Raw genomic sequence first — 19,142 nt, forward strand, 5'->3', positions numbered from 1 at the left:
ATCAAATATTTTATTACGAGTAATTTAAGCAATGTAAATTGTTATTGATATCGTTGACACTTCTCTCGTTTAATTGTTAAACTGCGTAATGTATGCACATTACATTTCTTTCAAGCTAAGAATTTTAATTTTTCAGAAAATTTGGTAAAATCCCCTAACTTTTCTCTAATTTCCTTGACCGTTTTCAACTTCCATGACAAAGTTTTTGAATTTCCATGATATTTCTCTAATTTCCAGTTTTATGACAATCCTGATAAGGTTCTGTGATTGGCTTATGATATTTTAAGATTGTACTAAAGACGGTTTTAGATATAAGAACCGACTATGAATACTGACCTTAGGGAACAGCGATCACTATTAGTAACGTCTTTTCTCGCGAAACGATAACAGAACGATAATTAAGGTGCGAATATTAAACGCTAAGCGCGGCATTAAGAGCACTTACTTTCACAAGAATGCATTTACTTGGGCAACACTGTGTCGTTTCGAGTTTAAGGGCGGCAACGATCGCGAAAGAAACCGGCCTGTTACGTTTAAGTTAAGCCGCGTGAGTTACACATATCGCGATTGATATTACCGTACTTCTTACTATTTGAACATCGTTTCGGTTCAGTTTCTTTGGCACTGTTTTACATTCTTTCTCGGCCGGGTTGTTAAGACGATCGATTGGTCGGTCGACGGAGGACGAGAGTGTTTAATCGAACGTGCTTGCTGAAGCTCACGTAATAACTCATAGCTAACGAAGAACACCGCCTACTGATTTACAACGTAATCGTAGCGAACATTATTTACAAGTAGTACAATTTACAAAGGGCACTGACTGGTATAACGTGGTAACTACAGACCTGAAAAAAAAAACGCTCGATACTCGATCGCGAGTCTTTACCGAGGCATTTTATGCACCAATCGAATTTCTGTATGGTACAGCGTTATTAGAGAGAAGCATTGAAGTCTGAGCTGATAAATATGTTAGTTGTATTCGTCACAAGAATAGAGAGCATAAATAAAAAAATACAAATATCAATATTTTATTATATTTTTTTTATCGTATCTTCTTAATGCAAAGGACTTGAGCAGGAGAATAAAAATATTTATAATCACGAATATAATTATTTAATCGACTCTTTCGTTTTTAAATAAGGCCAATAAAAATTTCAATAACATTCAAATTTACGCTCAAATGTCTGCAATATACGTACATATAAATAATTAGAAATGTTTTATCAGAGCAGTTTACTTGCTCAACGCTGTGCCATACGTTCAATTAGGGCAAAGTTTCCTCTCTTTTTCAAATATAACATTTTCCAACATTTTGCGTAAAGACTCTAACCGAAATATCATTTCTCATACATTACGCGTTCTTAAAAAGAGTTCGCATGGTGCAATGCACATTGTAACATTACATGAGATTATTTATATCTACAATGACTTTCGCAATGCATCGTATTGCACAACTATAAGAGAAATTCTACAATATCGCTGTTTTGTAATAAAAAGTTCATTCAATAACAATGAATTTTTTAACATTTTCATTATATGTATATATATGTATATATATATATATATATATTAATCCATTATAAATACCTAGATGTTATAAAACAAAGAGAAATCGATAAACAACCCGGAATCGTTTAATATTCAAGCAATTGTCTCGTGAACTCAACTAACAACATCAGATAATAATGTAATTATTGCATGTTTCACTGAACAGTATACTATATGTATCAAAAAGAGAGAGAGAGAGAAAGAGAAAGAAACGTAACTTGTTAAACGACATTCTAAACTGTTCTATTGCTGATCGTAAATTGTTTAAATTTAATAACGTCACATCCAATAATTCTATGAGTGTGTGCTCAGGAACATAATACGAGGAAAAAAGATCGCGAACGCGAGTATAAAATTTTTGCGAGGAAAAAATGTAATATGATTAATTCGTCATTAAAATATTCGGCAGATCGTTTTTACTTCTAAAACTTTTCGCAAGAGCATTTTATACACCTGATAAACGTGTCCCTCTTTTCTCTATATCCATGGCTCGACGAATGGCTTCGGGCAAATTATTCGCAGTCGCAAAACAATGTGTTAATGAGCAATAAAAAGACTAGGATTGTGCGGAAAAAGTCGCGAGTTTATCATTTAAAACGTAATGTTAAGTCGTTCAATCATAAAAACTGTCAGGCGTTTCAGCTAACTTTTATAGAGCATGTAAATAAAAAAAAAAATAAAACGTTAAATTTCGAAAGAATACTAATATATATTACAAAAATTTTGGAATTTTTGTTTGTTGTGATACACATCTACATGTAAAATATAACAAATTCATTAAATAATGTATCGGATACGTAATCTATTTGCACAATATTCGTGAGTGAACAATTTAATGATATCTCAAGTATAACAGATTAGGCAAAGAAAATATTAAAAAATTTGGCACCGTGAATTTCCATGTAAAACCAATCAAAAAGATTGATTCGGAAATCCTATTCCAATGTACTCGACATCATCTTTTTCATTTGAATAATATAACAACAATAGAGCAATAATTATGAATAATATTAATAGTTACAATATAATTGTTAATAATAATAATTAAACAGAAGTATTTTTTACATTAATTATTGTAAATACTGTACACAACATATAATATTGTCGTTTAGTAGTAATTATTAATGATGATTGATAATTATTATAAAAACTATACGTTTCGTATTAATTCTTTTCTAAAAACTTTTCTTTTTTACGGAAAAACGCTACGCCAAACGCTTCTTTCTTCATTCCTCATCAATAATTAAAATTTAAAATCATGGAAAAACTTGCACAACGTATTGTATATACCACATCTTTTTATAATTAAAACCGTTATAAAATCAAAGTAATTCGGCCTCTAAAAAATTCACTAGTTTACGTAACTTAAAAAATAGTTAAAATTATATACAATTTTACTTGCTTGAGTTGTGTTAATTTATGCGATCATTAAATTTCTTTTGCTTTTCTTTTCTTTTCCCTTAAGGCTGTTTATCGTCTCGTTTTTTTTTTCTTATCAACCGACCATACCTATCAGATAATCAATACATTATCATAGAACATATCAGCGAAGGCAAAAAAGAACGAAGAAGTAACAAAGAATCTTAAATTCACGAAGTACTATGGTCTCTCTCTCACATATAGGAAGGTAATCCGATTTTCTTTTTTTTTTTCTTTTCAAGCCCTTTCTCAAGTTGCGATGAGCAACGCACGAATCGCGAGCGAGAGATTCGTGCCAGCTCATGGATAAAGAGTATGCGTGTATATGTTATAAGTGTTTTGCGAGCCAGTTTTCTTTCCTCCTTCCGGCGGACAAAAAGAAACCCGGACGTGGCACGCGGTAAGCCTTATTATCTCTTGGACCCTCTTCTCACAATCATATCATTTTTTTTTCTTTTTTTTATTTACGTACTCTTAAAGTGGACGACACACTTGGACGTGCGCACGGTAAGTAACTTATTACAGAGTTTAACTACTTCTTTCCCGTTGCGCCTCTTCTCTCTTCGATTTTCTACAATGTCTTCCTCAGTCATTACAGGACCAGCTTTAAATCTCCGTACGTCCCCGCACAATTTTATGTTCGCTGATCATCAGAATGCCCTTATTTTCATTTTTCTATTCCGAATGGGTATCTATCGCTTGTATGTACTCGATTGTCAACAGCCTTCATGCAAGTATTTAGTATTGATCGAAGTTGATGCGTGAGCCTTACCGTGATGACGAGAGTCGGCGAGATCGTCGCCGTCGTGGAAATTGTCGCGATCGACGACTCTTGCAACGGAGACGTGGGGAAGATTTGCAGGAAGAGTATTTCGCGTACGATGTATATTCATCATTATAAGATGCCTTATGACAAATATTGTACACGAGATCTTGCATCGAGCCATTTCGAGTCACTTGACTTTCCGGTGATAGAACACAGGAACCATATGGACCGTGAAAGATCAGCCTTAGAACATGCCGAGAAAATACAGATTCTACGGCAACGTTGACAGTATCGAGGAAGAGGGGAGGAATAAGAGGCGGTCTTTTCAGTTTATGTCAGTAATGCCGATGATCGATACCCCCGATGTTGTTGCTGCCGATGTTCATGGAGTTACTAATTATACCGTTATTAATGGTATTTGGAATCGACATTCTGCCGACGGCGTTCTCACTGTCGTACTCTAAGATCAGTCGTTTTATATGGCTCAGCTTGTTGTGCAGATAGTCAAATCGTTCCTTCATCTGCTGGTATACTGGATTCTGTTTAGTCTCTTTGTACTCGCGATATATCTGTTCTTTAGTTTCCTGAAACCAGAAAAAATGCCACCGTATGATCTTGTCTATTTGTTCGATAAACGCAATCGGATCATTTATGATAGAAAACTACGATATGTACCTCACTCTCGATCATGTTGCCCAATTTCTTTTGATCTTGCAATAGTGTATACAAATGCGTGAAGCGATTTGCGGTTACGAGTACTTGAGAGTGCAACCTACGATATTCTTCATAGTTCGCGTTGAACTCTTCTTTGTAACGCCTTTTCTGTTCCGGGTTGCTTATTGTTGTATATTCCCTGGATAAATGATTTTACATAAATATTGTATCGATCAACAAATTACATTAAATTAATTCGTAACAATCTATGAAAAGAATATCGTTTTTCGTTGTCATTTGAAACTATTTCCGCAAACTAGTAATAATCGATAACTAATATACTCACGTGCGGTAGTCGACATATTGCCCGGTACTTCCCAGCCTTTCGAATCCATCAGTCGGCAGCGAGATCGCAGTGATACCAATGGCATTATCGGCATAAGTAGGAGCGCTAGAGGTTTCACCGAAGATACCTGCATAACTGGCGGTATTACTTCTATTCCTGAATTCCCTCTCTCTGTTTCTCTCTTCTCTCGCGCCTCGACTCCTATCGCTCCTGTCTCTCCTGTCGGTGTGGTCGATTATGTTGCTCGCAATTTCATTGGCTATAATGACACCGCCGTCGTGTCTATCCCCATTCGGATGATGGTTGCCCCTTTCACTATCATCAGGCGACAACGGTGTCAAGCACAATGATCGATTGGAGTCGTTTGGAACTGCGGTGATAGCGGAGACTTCACTATAGACGTTTCCAGTACCCCGCAGTACATCACTGTTTGCTGTCCTTTCGGCCCGGTAATCGACGCGGTTGCTGCTGCTGCTGCGTTCACGCTGCAATTGCTGCCTCGATTCCCAACCGTCGAAACCGCTACCGCCGTTGTTACTATTACTACCATCACCACTATTGCTGTTACCACAACCACTATTAACGCCGGTGGTACGATCAACGATACGGTCGCCACCAGCGGTTGCACTAACACCACTGTTATTATTACTATAACTGCTACTGCCTGATAGCCTTTCGCCAGCGGGGATGAAAGAGATGGGCTCAGGTCTCTTATAGTGCGATATCCGCGGCTTCTTCGTTGGTAGTCCGTCGTTACCCTGATAGTATCCTGGTCTCTTGTTGCTAACCAAATTGGGCGGAGGTGCCGTGATCGCCGGCGGTGAGCCCGCATGAATGGAATTGGGCGACTGACCACTGCCTAAGAGTGTAAACATGTATAAAAGATGTGTTATTTAAAATAAAGTTTCATATTTATATATGCAAATAATGTGTTGACAGCGACTAGTACACGTACCGCTGGAACCGCCGTCGCTCGAGCCGGGTGGAGTAAGATTTTGAGGTTTCCGCCTCCTTAACATTGTCCTTTCCTGCTCGGTGTAGAAAGGCCAATCCTCTTGCACATCGTTCCAGATATGCCTATACAGGTGATACGTGTTGTCACGCATATAAGCTACTTGCTTTAGAAGCGTCTGCATGACGGGTCGCTCTCGTTCTCTCAAACCCTCTGGAATTTATCGACATATATATTAATATTGTCAACTATTCCGAGAAATTGAAAACATTCAAATGATATTTTACCTTTCTTGATGCGTTCGTAAAGCTCGGGCTTTTTGTAGGGCCTCAAAGCAAGAACATGGATAAGTCTTTCCCTATTGCACAAAAAAAAATTCAAATCACATTAAAATCTTTTTCTAAGAAATATTAATCTTTAATACATTTCCCTATGCTGATTTGTGCATTGAACATCCAATTTAACTAGCTTTCGTCTCATTAATCTATAGAAAATTATAACTCATTAATCTGCAGAAGATTATAGCTATGTTTACTTTCTCTGTCTTTGTTTATCTTTTATCGGAGCATGACTTATTCTCATGCTCTTATACCGAGACACTTACTTAAGTGGCCTGCGCATAATGTCAGAAACTGGTTTTTTCTCCTGATTGTGAACCGCCGATAGATGGTTACTACTATTACTATTACTACTACTATTAGCGATCGGCTTGTTGGTTGAGGCTTTGGGCTGACTATTGCCGGAAGTTGGAATGCTCATCGTAGATTCCCGATGCCTTGCATACGATGACGGAGGAGGTATTGTTCTTCCGGTTCCTTTCACTTTCACCTTGCGTCCGATATCTGGACCGTTCGCCTTAATCACCCTCGTGCTGAAAGGGCAACATAATTTCCATTGAAATATATGAAAATGCAGGATTGGGAAAGTTGCCTTACAAGTTACTTGTAATTTACTTTTTATTATGGAAATTAAGTACAATTAGTTCGGGTATTTTATTTTTTATATTACATTTTCTCATTTGCTTCAATTTTGTATTACTTTTTGTATTCAATTTCTATAATAAACATATAAGGTAATCTAAAAAGTAACTTAGAAATAACTTTTAAAATAACTTCCAAAATGTATGACATCCTAACTGTGAAAATGTATGACATCCTAACGTGTTATTTAATTAAATAATGTTATAAAATTGGAAAAAATTAGAAAAAAAAACGATTAAAAAAAGAAGATAAAAAGCATTTATGTTCTTATTTTGACATATCTAAAAATATTGATATAAAAAAGTTATATTTCTAATATATTTATTTAGAGGAAATATAATATCATGATTTATTTCGTCATGTCATTCGACAAGAATTCATTTCCCCTATATTTATGTACGAAACGGTCTTTGCGCGACGAGCTACACTTTTATTCATACAATTAATACAATTTGCAACATCACTGACATAGGGGTCCGATCGATTGTCTGATTATGCAATTTTCTTTGACGTAAACGGCGCGTAAGCGCACGCCATAATAGAGGCACTGCAACGGTGAAGAGAGGCGGAAAAGGGTTCAGGCGTGACGAAATCGCACTTGTGAGGCGCTCTTAGCCTTGGCCGTGACGACTAAACAAATTAGCTGTGGGCGGTTTAGAAATGGAATAATAGGAGCCCCAGAATAGGCTAAGTCGAACGGACGGACAAGAGTTAGACAAAATTACGGATACTGTCAAACGGAGGGGCAGGAGTTAGACAAAATTACGGATACTGTCTTGTATATTGATGTATTTATGTAGCGAAGAATAAAAGGTGACTGCTCCGAAACTTAATGAATGAGTCTGGTAGTACCGCGACTGACAACATTATTGTGATTGTATGTCGCTAAATATAGCATCACCTGAAGAAGAGGAAACGGTCCACGAAATAGGAAACTTCTTATATAGTCAATGATGCAGAGTCGGACGAAAATGCGAAGTTTTATTATTTATGCTGACAACATATAGAAACTTATATTCGTTAATTTTAACTAATTATATGCGTAATAAATTATTATTGACTATTTTTGTAATACTGAGGAAGGTCTAATTTAAGACCGAAACGTCTATTTTATTGTAATATTTCAAATACAAATAAATTTTCAAGCCATTCTCATCTGGCGTTCGTGGTGTATGCCTTCTTAACTATATTGTTTTATTATTTATTATATATGCGAATCTCTTAAAAATTCATTTGTTTGTAAAAATTTGGATAAACAAACATCCGTATTTTCTGACAACAAGAGTTATAATAATTTTAATAAACGATATTTTTTAAGCGCGCAACATATCGATAAAGATATTTATTGCTATATAAAAGCATCATTTATTCTGTCAATGGATGCGAACGCTCGTCTCTGTGATGTATCTTCTATACGTGTTTCTGAATATATTTAAAAAATCCCTAAATATTTATAGATAACGTAAATCCTAGCCATGTGCGACAACGTGCTATTATTCAAGGTACGTCCGTCAACTAAAAGTACATCCTCGGGCGATAGTCTACAAATTCTCACGATATCGCAGGGACGTATGCGCGCACGAGGCTACCTCGTAAATTCCTTCGTGAATCGCACGAACATCCGTTAGGAGACCGTATCTACGGGCGAAAGTTTGTAAGAGTAAAAGACCACGAAGCAAGGATTATTTACGATTCCGCGGCGCTTCGCGGAGGAAAGTCCTGAAAATGGAAAGAAAGGAAAGCGGTCGCGTCTTTCCAAAAAGAAGAGAGATCCTTCGCCCGGAGGATCGAACGGTCGCCGACGGCTGTATGTCCCACTCCTCAAGGGAGTATCCTTACCATTTGTTCTTGTTATTCTCCTCGACGACCGCCATTCTGTGCCTGGTGGTCTCGTAAACGTCATCGTTTGCCTGTATCCGCATCTTGTACGGTATAGCGCCGAGGCTCTCGAGGTTTCTGCGAGAAAGAAGAGCAAAAAGATAATGAGAAGATAAAAAGAAAAAAATAATAAGAAAATGACAAGAATCAGGATAAGAGGCAATTCTTTAAGAGGCGATTCAACCCGCATCTTTTATATATTAAATTAATGACCAAGAATACACGGAAAGATCGATTTTTTAAGTATCTTTTATAGCTAAATACAGACTGAAAATAAAATTATAAAACTTAAGCGTGATGAGCAATGCTGCAATAAATTTTAATCAATAATAAGATTTTTTTATTCGGACCGACAAGAATTAAACACTAAGTATAAGCAACGTGATGAGCAATGCTGCAATAAATTTTAATCAATAATAAGATTTTTTTATTTGGACCGACAAGAATTAAATACTAAGTATAAGCGTATTCAGGCCTATGACGGTCAAAGCTAGATCTTTTTTGCCTAAATAATTCCCAGTGAATTATCTATATCCTATATATGTACATTGTACATGCATATATATCATATTTTTGTAGTTATTCAAACTGCATGCCGAAATTTTTCTGGATTTTATCTAACGCAATTAAACTACTGCGATAATATCACAAGTTAAATTAAATTGACAATGTGCTAAAAACCTTAAATAAATTTATTGCGAAAAATATTACCTCAGCCGGAACTTGAACCTGGATCTCTTGTATTCCGTACGAGCGTCCTAAGCCATTAGACCACCGAGACCTTAGTAATATCCTTCGCAATAATCAGTATATGTAAGAACAATAATGCTTTCTTGCAGGCAGCGTGTATAACCAATAATAAGATTTAGCTTTGACCGTCATAGGCCTGAATACGTTTATATTTAGTGTTTAATTCTTGTCGGTCCGAATAAAAAAATCTTATTATTGGTTATACACGCTGCCTGCAAAAAAGCGTTATTGTTCTTATATATACTGATTATTGCGAAGAATATTACTAAGGCCTCGGTGGTCTAATGGCTTAGGACGCTCGTACAAGAGATCCGGGTTCAAGTCCCGGCCGAGGTAATATTTTTCGCAATAAATTTATTTAAGGTTTTCAGCACATTGTCAATTTAATTTAACTTGTGATATTATTGCAGTAGTTTCATTGCGTTAGACAAAGTCCGGAAAAATTTCGGCGCGCAGTTTGAATAACTACAAAAATATGATATATATGCATGTACATAGATAATTCACTGGGAATTATTTAGGCAAAAAAAGATCTAGCTTTGACCGTCATAGGCCTGAATACGCTTATACTTAGTGATAAATTTTAATATTCTATAGCAACTAGTTTGAGTTTCCAACAAATTATTTTGATGGTCCAATAAAATTATTTTCAAATCTGTATCTAACAAAATTTTTACTATGTTAGCAAAATTCTTTCAGTATATATAAGATTTAAAAATATATTAAACAGAATTAAGACGCGACTCTTGATTTTACCAAAGTTATTTTACCAAAGTATTATTAATAGGTTATTGCTGGTTATATTACTATTATCGTTATTGTATTTATTGATGATACATTATGTATAATTTATATGTATGCCTTTATACGATACATTATGTCATATATATATACGCGAATTATACGTATACAACATATCGGTTTATTGTTGCTCGGAAAATTAAGTAAAGCAATCAGAAATGAATCAACGAGCAAATCGAAGCTCAATTTATCTCATCGCCATGTTACGTTTTTAACATCAATTCGTCAAATCACCGGATCGTATCGTCGGACGCGGTAAGCACTAGTAGCCAGTATTACTGAATCGGTTCTGCTGACGCAAGCATAACCGTTCACGACGAGTGTAGTCGCCAGTAGTCGACACCTGCTAGCTCACTAACAGCGCTTTAGTGTGTCAAGTTGCCGCGATAAAACCACCTGCTCAAGGATGCTCCAAAGTTTTTACGTCGCTCGATTTAGATTGCGGATTACGTTACGGCGCTTACGACGGAAGATTACTCGAAATTACCGCATCGTGTACCAAGCCCATTCACCGAGACATTATTTCTCTGTAATTATAGCGAATCTGATAGCCGCTGTGACATACATAAAATAAAATTTGTCTACTTATCTATCTGTCTATTATAGCTTTCCTACGAACTCTACAAAATATAACAACATCGAGAAATTAAACAATAAAAAAACTCCAAAACCAGGGAGAGTCAGCGTGGTAATTAATACGCAATCTTAATTCTTTAATCCAAAAAATTGATCCTTTATTCCAACAAATAGTACGTTTCAGTTCACTTTGAAACCATATTCAGTCAAACAAATTTAAAATATCAATCCCTTCATGTCAAGGAAAAATCACCATCAGATTAGCAGATCTGATGTTCTAATCTATTCGAAACATTAAAATTATCTTATAAATATTTTTATTGAACAAGTTTCAATCTTTATTCCAACAAATAGTACGTTTCAGTTCACTTTGGAACCATATTCAGTCAAACAAATTTAAAATATCAATCCCTTCATGTCAAGGAAAAATTACCATCAGATTAGCAGATTTGATGTTCTAATCTATTCGAAACATTAAAATTATCTTATAAATATTTTTATTGAACAAGTTTCAAATTAACAATAAAACTGGTGACTCACCCCAAGACATAGAAGGAATTCGTCTCAACATTGGATCAACTAATTAACATTAATATTCACTAAAAGGTATCAAGTTAAAAAACGCATGTTGATCGTAGCTCGAACGGAACATGACTAGTACACTTAATATAATCGGAAAGACATGTCAGGTCAAAACACGAAAATAAAAAGAATCACGAAAATAAAAAGAGAAAGATAATGTCGATACATAAATAAAAATTTTTGTATAACCGAAAATATAAAACTATTTGATGTCTTTTAGTAATTGTATGTAATTATGGTGTACACCTTCTGTATCTGAGCGTAAATTCAGACTATTTTGTTGCATTAATATATGAAGGCATTCCGATATTAACCGTTTATTCAGAGAACTCTTTATCTAAAATCGCGACATTCTCCCAATCGAAGTCATGATCAAATTCAATACGATGTACTGTGATCACAGATTGGTTGTTACTATTTCAGTTAATATGATTGCGGTGCTCAGCCAATCTAGTTTTTAGTTTTCTTTTCGTCTGTCCGACGTAAGAGGCATCGCAAGAATCGAGAAATTAAACCATCTGGTTAATAAATAATAGACGTAAAGCGATTTATCTCGCGGCTCTCAACTTCGAGTTTCTCTCGTATTCAGATATATTTTCATGTCGATACGCTGAACGTACGAACGTAATGCATAAAATATCTCGCAAGCTCTCGTTATACCATAATAATCAATACGTACTTAAGGCTGGTCTGTTGAGCAAGCTCGAAACCACCCTGGGAACCCTCCATGTCCTGGCTGCTGGAGATGCTGAAGGTGAATCTGGCCACTCCGTTGATGGATGGAATGCTGAGATGCTGAAATCAGAACGCAGAGCGTGCATGTTAGTCGTCGTCCTCTTAATAAGATCGCATTAAATTACAAAACGACGACCTATGTGACGGTGTGTCTGTGCGCGTATTACGTCTCTGCACGGATCTGCTGTATATATCTCTTTTTTTTTCTCTTATAGCTGCAGATATATACTCGCCATATATAATACATGAAGTTCACCTATGTATCTGTTCAGCTATCTATTTAATGTCTGCCTCACTGTTCGTCAATTTCACTTACTTCTCTCTTTATTTCTCACATAAACTAGAAAGTTTTACGAAACAATAATGTTTTCAATGTGTGCTTTTAAATTTAATTCCACTCGAACCGTTTAACTAAATCAAATGGGCATTTTCTCTAATTTCAGCATATATTCAAATCAATAAAGTACATTAATGTCGCAATACTTAAACACTAATATAGATTTAATTCGTGATAGAAACATATATTTTCTGACGTTAAGGAATATATGGATTCTTGGAACTTATTAAAGCTTTTGTTGTTGGTTTTATTTTTTTAATTTTTCAAGTTTAAAATTGTAAAAAATAAAATTGTGAAATACAAAATTACTTCAAATCGTTACTATTTAAAAATTAGAAAAAGTTCCAGGATCACCAGGATCCACGTGTTCCAGTTACGGGTTAAATAAGTAAGACTGGTGCAAACGTCGCTAAATATTAATGTGAGTAGATAGTAAAATGACAAGGGTGCGATTTGTTTACTGCCGCATAAGTGAACCGATGACATTTATGCGTTTTATATTAAATTATATGGACCGAACACCGTCGAAGTGTAATATATTCGCGATAACGTCATTTATATCGAGCGACAGGTCTCGGCTCGTTTGTGCTCCTCTCTCGCTCGCTGCATGTGCATCGGGCACGAAATCGATCCCCGATCGACGTTGCGAAACGAGAACATTGCGGCGATGGGAGCGCGAAGCGTGTCGTCGTTTGCGGAATTAGCGCGTAATTCGCGTAATCGAGGATAGCTGTCCCCGACGACTACCGATTATCATCCGACGTCGAATTAGACCGAGGAGAAGACAATACCGGCGCGCGTCTACAAGTAAACAGATCCTAATCGGATCGTCGCCGGTAGCACGACGGTGGCATTTCGATGACGCCGTCAGATTACAAGGGAATTCGAGCGATCTCGGATCGATGTAGCCGCGCTAAGCGCAAAGTGCAAAAGGGCAGCGAGTATAACTTTCAGGCCAGATTTCGCGACGGTGACGGGAGAGTAAACTCAACTGTGGTTTAATCTCCCCTTTGAAACGCTATTATACTACTGTTCCAAAGAGATAATAAAATATTATTATTTTTATATTATTTTTGTAGACTCAACCAGTAGCTGCATACACGGAAAGGATAATTTTGCTAAAAAAAGCTAGATGTACATAGATCTGAAGATAATTTTATTGGAACACATCAAAATAATTACGTAGGTATCTCAAGCATGAAGAGCAATGCTGTAAAAAGTTTTATTTTACTTCTATTCATTCTAGCAAGCAGTTTTGAACATCCCACATAATTATTTTAACGGTCCAACAAAATTATTTTCAAATTTATATCTAGTTCAATTGTTAGATATTTCAGAAAAATCGTCCTTTAGTACTCATACTGTCATTTAAGATCTATTTATGTTCCATTTGATTCACGTTCTGTTCTGCGGTTAGTTTTTCTTTCTTTTTTTTGATCTATTCTGTGTTTTTACTGTATGATTTATCTTACCTTGTGCCGTAATTATCTTGTTTTTGCAACATATAAATGTAAGTATAGAAAAACGTAGACGCAGTTTTGCTACCGTTTTATTTTTTACAAACACATTTTTTTGTTTATGCTCTCTGTAATTATCCAATTTATCTGTAAATCAATTTTGTATGTACGCAACAAAGTATGGTATTATCTTTATAAAGAGAAACAATTTTGCCATTGCCAACGTTCGATATTTTGTACATTGAGAGCAAAACGCATATTTAAAAAATAATAAAAAAATATATACATACGTTTCTCATATTTATAACAGCATGTACTATATATATGCAATGGCCTTTAAATAATTCTTTCCTTAATAAACGAGTTAATGCAATATTATCTTGATAGTGTAGCGAGTGAAGTAAAAATACGTGTCTTTAAAAGCCTGGGAGTATAATGAGAGTAATATGATGTAGTAAGTTGTACACACAGAAAAATATATACTATATGCAAATAATAATTACTTGTTTCAAGTATTTCAAAAGTTCATAAATATATATATATATATATATATATCTCATGTACCATCCTGAAAGTGCTGCTTCTAAAGCCAACGATATTGATTACCAAAATAATTAGAAGTAAATTTGAGTAAACCTCAACGATCGCCGTAGAATTGGCCGCGATTGACGCAAGCGAGATCTGCGTGACCTTTTTTCGCAAATCAATTTCATCGAACTCGATCAAGCGCAACTGATTGTTTCGCAACCTTTGCGTATACCGCCCCTCCGACTCTCGTTTCTCATTCCTCCCTCGCCCTGCGTTGTTCTACTCTCCTCCCTTTCTCCGCGTATTACGCATACGAAATATCTTTTCCTTTTTTCTTGCATAGCTTTTACGAACGGTGTAACGCAACAATTGCGGGTACACAATGTCATTGTAATCCATAATTTGGATTAGAGAACTTAACAGCGATTGGACATCAGAGTGCTTTCGATTGATCTACCATTTCTTAGCATTTGCGTTAATTGGAACCATATAGCACATATCTTTTCCTTTCTCAAAAATAAACAACATTCTCTGATGTCTAATCTGATAGAATCTCTAGTTGAGGGATTTTATTGGGCTGGAGGTGGCATTATTGAGGCTCCCTTTTAAGGAAGGATTTTTATATTGTTATGCAACAAAACACACAAACTGGATAGACTTTGTCCCCTTTGAAGTCCATTCCCTCAAGTTTTTACATCATACTAAGACTCAACTGAGTTTGAAATCTACGAGAAGAAAAAAGAAGAGAAAGAAGAAGGAGAATCAATCTTCAATTTGGACGTGATGTAAGAATACAAAAGGTGTATATAACATTGCGCATAATAACGACTGAATGAATTTAACTAATTTCTGATTGGTTAGAAAAATTTGAATGGCTGTACATCTGATACTTTTTCATCGCGAGTTTGAAAAACGGCAGTGAAATGACAAGACAGGACGAATCGATAAGGACGTTCTAGCCACGTGGCGAGAAGGCCGACGTGCGTAGGCGAAATGTGGATGATGATAATGATGACGATGACGAGACATGATGCTAGCGTACGTAATACTACTTGAGAAGCAGCGAGAAGAAAGGAAGGCAAGCACTTCTCTCTCTCTCACGGGCATTCGCGTATCGAGGCCATAGGGGCTCTGCGAGCTATCTCCCTCCCTTTTACTCCGATAGGATGGATATACCGCTGTCGTTGTTGCCGTCTCTTAAACGAAAGGTCGAATCGCGCGAGAATGCGATATGAAAGTTTTGTGAAGGGAACAGCGCGACGGGGTGTAACCGGGAGCGCTTATTTAAATTTCACTGCGCGCACGGAAGGACGGCCGGTTTATCTGTCTGGTTTGTTTGCCTGGCTGGACCTGTCTCGTCACAGCTATATCGTCCAAGATGAGATTCGCGCGAGATCCCATTGTGCGAGTCGTAGTACGAGTACCACCATCGGCCAGCCGGTTTGGATTCTCACGCCGTCGTTCAAATACATGGGAGATTGCACGAAGATCTTCTCGATCAAGGGGAGTTACTCGGAGATTATCATCCTTGGATGAACTTCAGCGGGGACAGCGATCCCTCAATCTTCTTCGGAACTCGAGAGAACTTCTTCATTATCATAAACCTGTTCGATTTTTTTAATTACTATAGCAGTTTAAGTTCGTAACATTCGTATCGAAAAGTTTAATGTATGTATATAGCACATATCATGCAATCTTGTTTTTATCGCATATTCCAGTAGTCTGTTTTAATGGAGTTTTAATGGAGAATTCCGTTAGCAAATCATCTACACGGAAAGAAGAATTTTGCTAAACTATCTGAAAATTTAGCTAGATACAGATCTGAAAATAATTTTGTTTGGAACATTAAAATAATTATGTAGGATGCTCAAACTGGTTGCTAGAATGTCAAAACTTGTTACAGTGTTGTTTACCATGCTCGAGATTCCAACGCAATTATTTTGATGGTCCAAATTATTTTCAGATCTGTATATAGATAATGTTTTAAATACTTCAGAGAGCCAAACCATCTTTTCCATATAATTATAAACGGTAACAAGAAAAAAGAACAAGACACGTCATCAACCTTGTATTAAGGAAAACCTGGATTACAAATTAATCAGAGAATCCACGGATCAAAGTTTATCAGGTTTCTTGGTATTATTACGTATAACGTCATTGAGCATTGAGAAACAATCATACTCTATTGATCATTTGTGCCGCGCATATACAAGATGTGACGAATCGAACAATGTGCAAACACCTCTGCTTCTCTCTCTTATTTAAATTCTCTCTCTCTCTCTCTCTCTCTCTCTCTCTCTCTCTTTCTCGATATCGAATTGCATTTTTCGCAATTCAAGCCGATAGAGGAATAATTTCAATCACCGACAATTTATTTCAGTGCGGCTTTCCACGAATGGTACAGATAGTAGTAGATCGCCCACCTACTCACGTTGCCAGGTTGGGATTATTTCGGTTCTTAAGGCCGCAGCTGAACGAGCAACGAACGAACGGTAACTGCCGCTCGTTGCATTTGTAACATTCCTGCGTGTCATGAGTCGCCGCCGACAAGTCATATCTCATCGCCTACCGCCGTGCCGGATTATTATACTTGCGAGCGATAAATCACGAAATTAAGTATAAAGCATAAATGAAAAAATACCAATACATGTTAAGTTCACCAAAGAATCGTAACGTCTGTTAATACATCATCAATCAGGATTTTATCTATTTAATTATCAGAAAATATTTGGAGATTACTTAGTACCTTATTCAGATTTCATCGTTTTGCCATTCCTTTTAACAAATCTTGCACGATTGTTATTCGATTTATAATATCAACGCGTAAATTTCACGTAAAAATTATACTGAGAAAAAATAAACCAAATTTTAATAAATATTTATTTGACTAGTACTAATTAAACGTTACTTCCAGTAAATCAATACTTGCTCATTAATAGCAGTAAATCAATATTTACTCATTGATAGCAATAAATCAATATTTACTAATTAATATGTGCTAAAACATTACTTTCAGTAAATCAATACTTACTCAATAATAAAATGATAGTTAAGTCAAATTAATGGTTTTTGTGCCAAGTACACTGAAAAAAAATATTTTAATTTCAAAGAAATATCTCTTTGCTCGTATTAAAAAGAAATTATTTCTTTGGATCAATGAAGATTTCTTTGATAATACAATATCTTATTTCTTTGAAAGTACAATATCTTATTTAAAAAAAAATTTTTTTTGATCCAAAGAAATAATTTTTTTTAATACGAACAAAGATATTTCTTTGAAATTAAGATTTTTTTTCAGTGTAAATATATCTTTATATTTAGTAAACATTTAGTACTATTCAAACAAATTATTAAAACATAATATATTTTTTCAATGTATCGTTTATGGATAAGAATATACGAAGAATGCGCTACTTGACATTGGCTACCACAAGCAAGATTCCAGAGGATCAGACAGCTTCATCTGGCATGAAATGTCTATGAGTTTGCAAATCATGCGTAAATATCATCGTAAACAAGAATATCCAAACAATGTGTATAAAATATTTACGCAAACTCACAGCCTTGATATCGCTTAATGCTTACAAGATTTCGAATAAGAAATGATAAGAGAAAAAGAGTAAGACGATAGAAGCATCATGTTAAAAATTATGAGCAATTACGGTCGTCGGTCAGCCATATATCGCTGACACAAAATACGGTGAATTTATTAATAAGACTTATCTTCTCAATTTACACGCCGCCGAGCGGAATATTCTAATCTTGATTTATTATTATTATTATTATTATTAAATTCGCCGTAACTTCGCCGCGTTATATTCGTCGTTCATCATCGAAATCGTGTAATCAGTGATTTATGAAAAACATCCAAAGCAGAAGAATATATTTTTGTGTGGCTCCAACAGCTTATTTATTTACAGATTTTCAAATACGTGCGTGTGTTTGCGATAAAGAGTAGTACAGAGTATCGTTTTCAAGGGACCAACCGTCGCAAAAAGGTGGATATTAATAATAGACTTATTTATTTCTTTATGTTGAACGTTATGTCTGGAACGATGATATACGTCGTCCAGTTCTTTGAAGAATCGGATAAATAAGTGCGCACGTCATACGCATCATGGAGTCGACGACTGACACGTGTGTAAATAATAATTTGGCATACGTCATCGGAAAAAGATAAAATGGTGCGTTTTTATTTGGAAAATACGATCGATATTGAGAGATAACGAGAGGATTCCTTCGAAGACGTGTTGCGACGCGTTTAAAACCAAAGATATCGAAAATCTTTTTTCATTAATTCTTCTGTCAATGCATGGATCCCCGGATATAAATATCAAATTTTAAACAAGAAGAATATTTATATTTTTGGACAAATTTCAAATATGTAATGCCAATAACGCCAATACATGTGTACATGAATTTATTAAATTCTCAATATAATCAAATCAAATATGACGATAATTTAATAATAATAACAGTAAACCTTCTATCTTCTCATTCAAGTCAACCTGAGTACAATTTCAATATATATGTGAATTTCGTTATAATACTTCAAAACCTTTACCCTTGGAGCAATAAAGAAGTTTTGTACAGACTTTATCTTGTTTTCTTTTAGATTTTTAGTAGGAACTTTGGAAATCATGCATTGATAGAAGAATTAAGTAAAAAGTGTTCTCCCTTTACGTAGTATTATAAAATTAAATTTTATTTCGCACAATGAATGCTTTAAGAGAAGATTAAATTATTCATTCAGTATATTTCCCAATCGTTTATGTCTAATTTTACAGAGATTTTCATCAAACATTTTTATTAATTCTCTCAATACTTGTTCTT

At 35.4% G+C, this 19,142-nt stretch overlaps 1 protein-coding gene across 1 annotated transcript in view; it reads right to left on the bottom strand.

Annotated features, from left to right (window-relative positions):
- Nucleotides 1-2,657: 2,657 nt before the first annotated feature.
- Su(Tpl) (Suppressor of Triplolethal) overlaps nt 2,658-19,142 on the bottom strand; it is a 96,844-nt gene continuing 80,359 nt past the window's right edge. Inside the window, exons 3-10 of the mRNA XM_018509647.1 lie at nt 11,932-12,047; nt 8,505-8,621; nt 6,290-6,556; nt 5,973-6,043; nt 5,689-5,898; nt 4,734-5,592; nt 4,409-4,586; nt 2,658-4,317 (exon numbers count right to left, since the gene is read on the bottom strand). Coding sequence (XP_018365149.1) covers nt 4,069-4,317; nt 4,409-4,586; nt 4,734-5,592; nt 5,689-5,898; nt 5,973-6,043; nt 6,290-6,556; nt 8,505-8,621; nt 11,932-12,047 — 2,067 coding nt within the window. The 3' untranslated portion in view covers nt 2,658-4,068. The remainder of the gene's footprint in view (nt 4,318-4,408; nt 4,587-4,733; nt 5,593-5,688; nt 5,899-5,972; nt 6,044-6,289; nt 6,557-8,504; nt 8,622-11,931; nt 12,048-19,142) is intronic.

Source organism: Trachymyrmex cornetzi, unplaced genomic scaffold, assembly GCF_001594075.2.
Source record: "Trachymyrmex cornetzi isolate Tcor2-1 unplaced genomic scaffold, Tcor1.1 scaffold309, whole genome shotgun sequence".
NCBI lineage: Eukaryota > Metazoa > Arthropoda > Insecta > Hymenoptera > Formicidae > Trachymyrmex > Trachymyrmex cornetzi.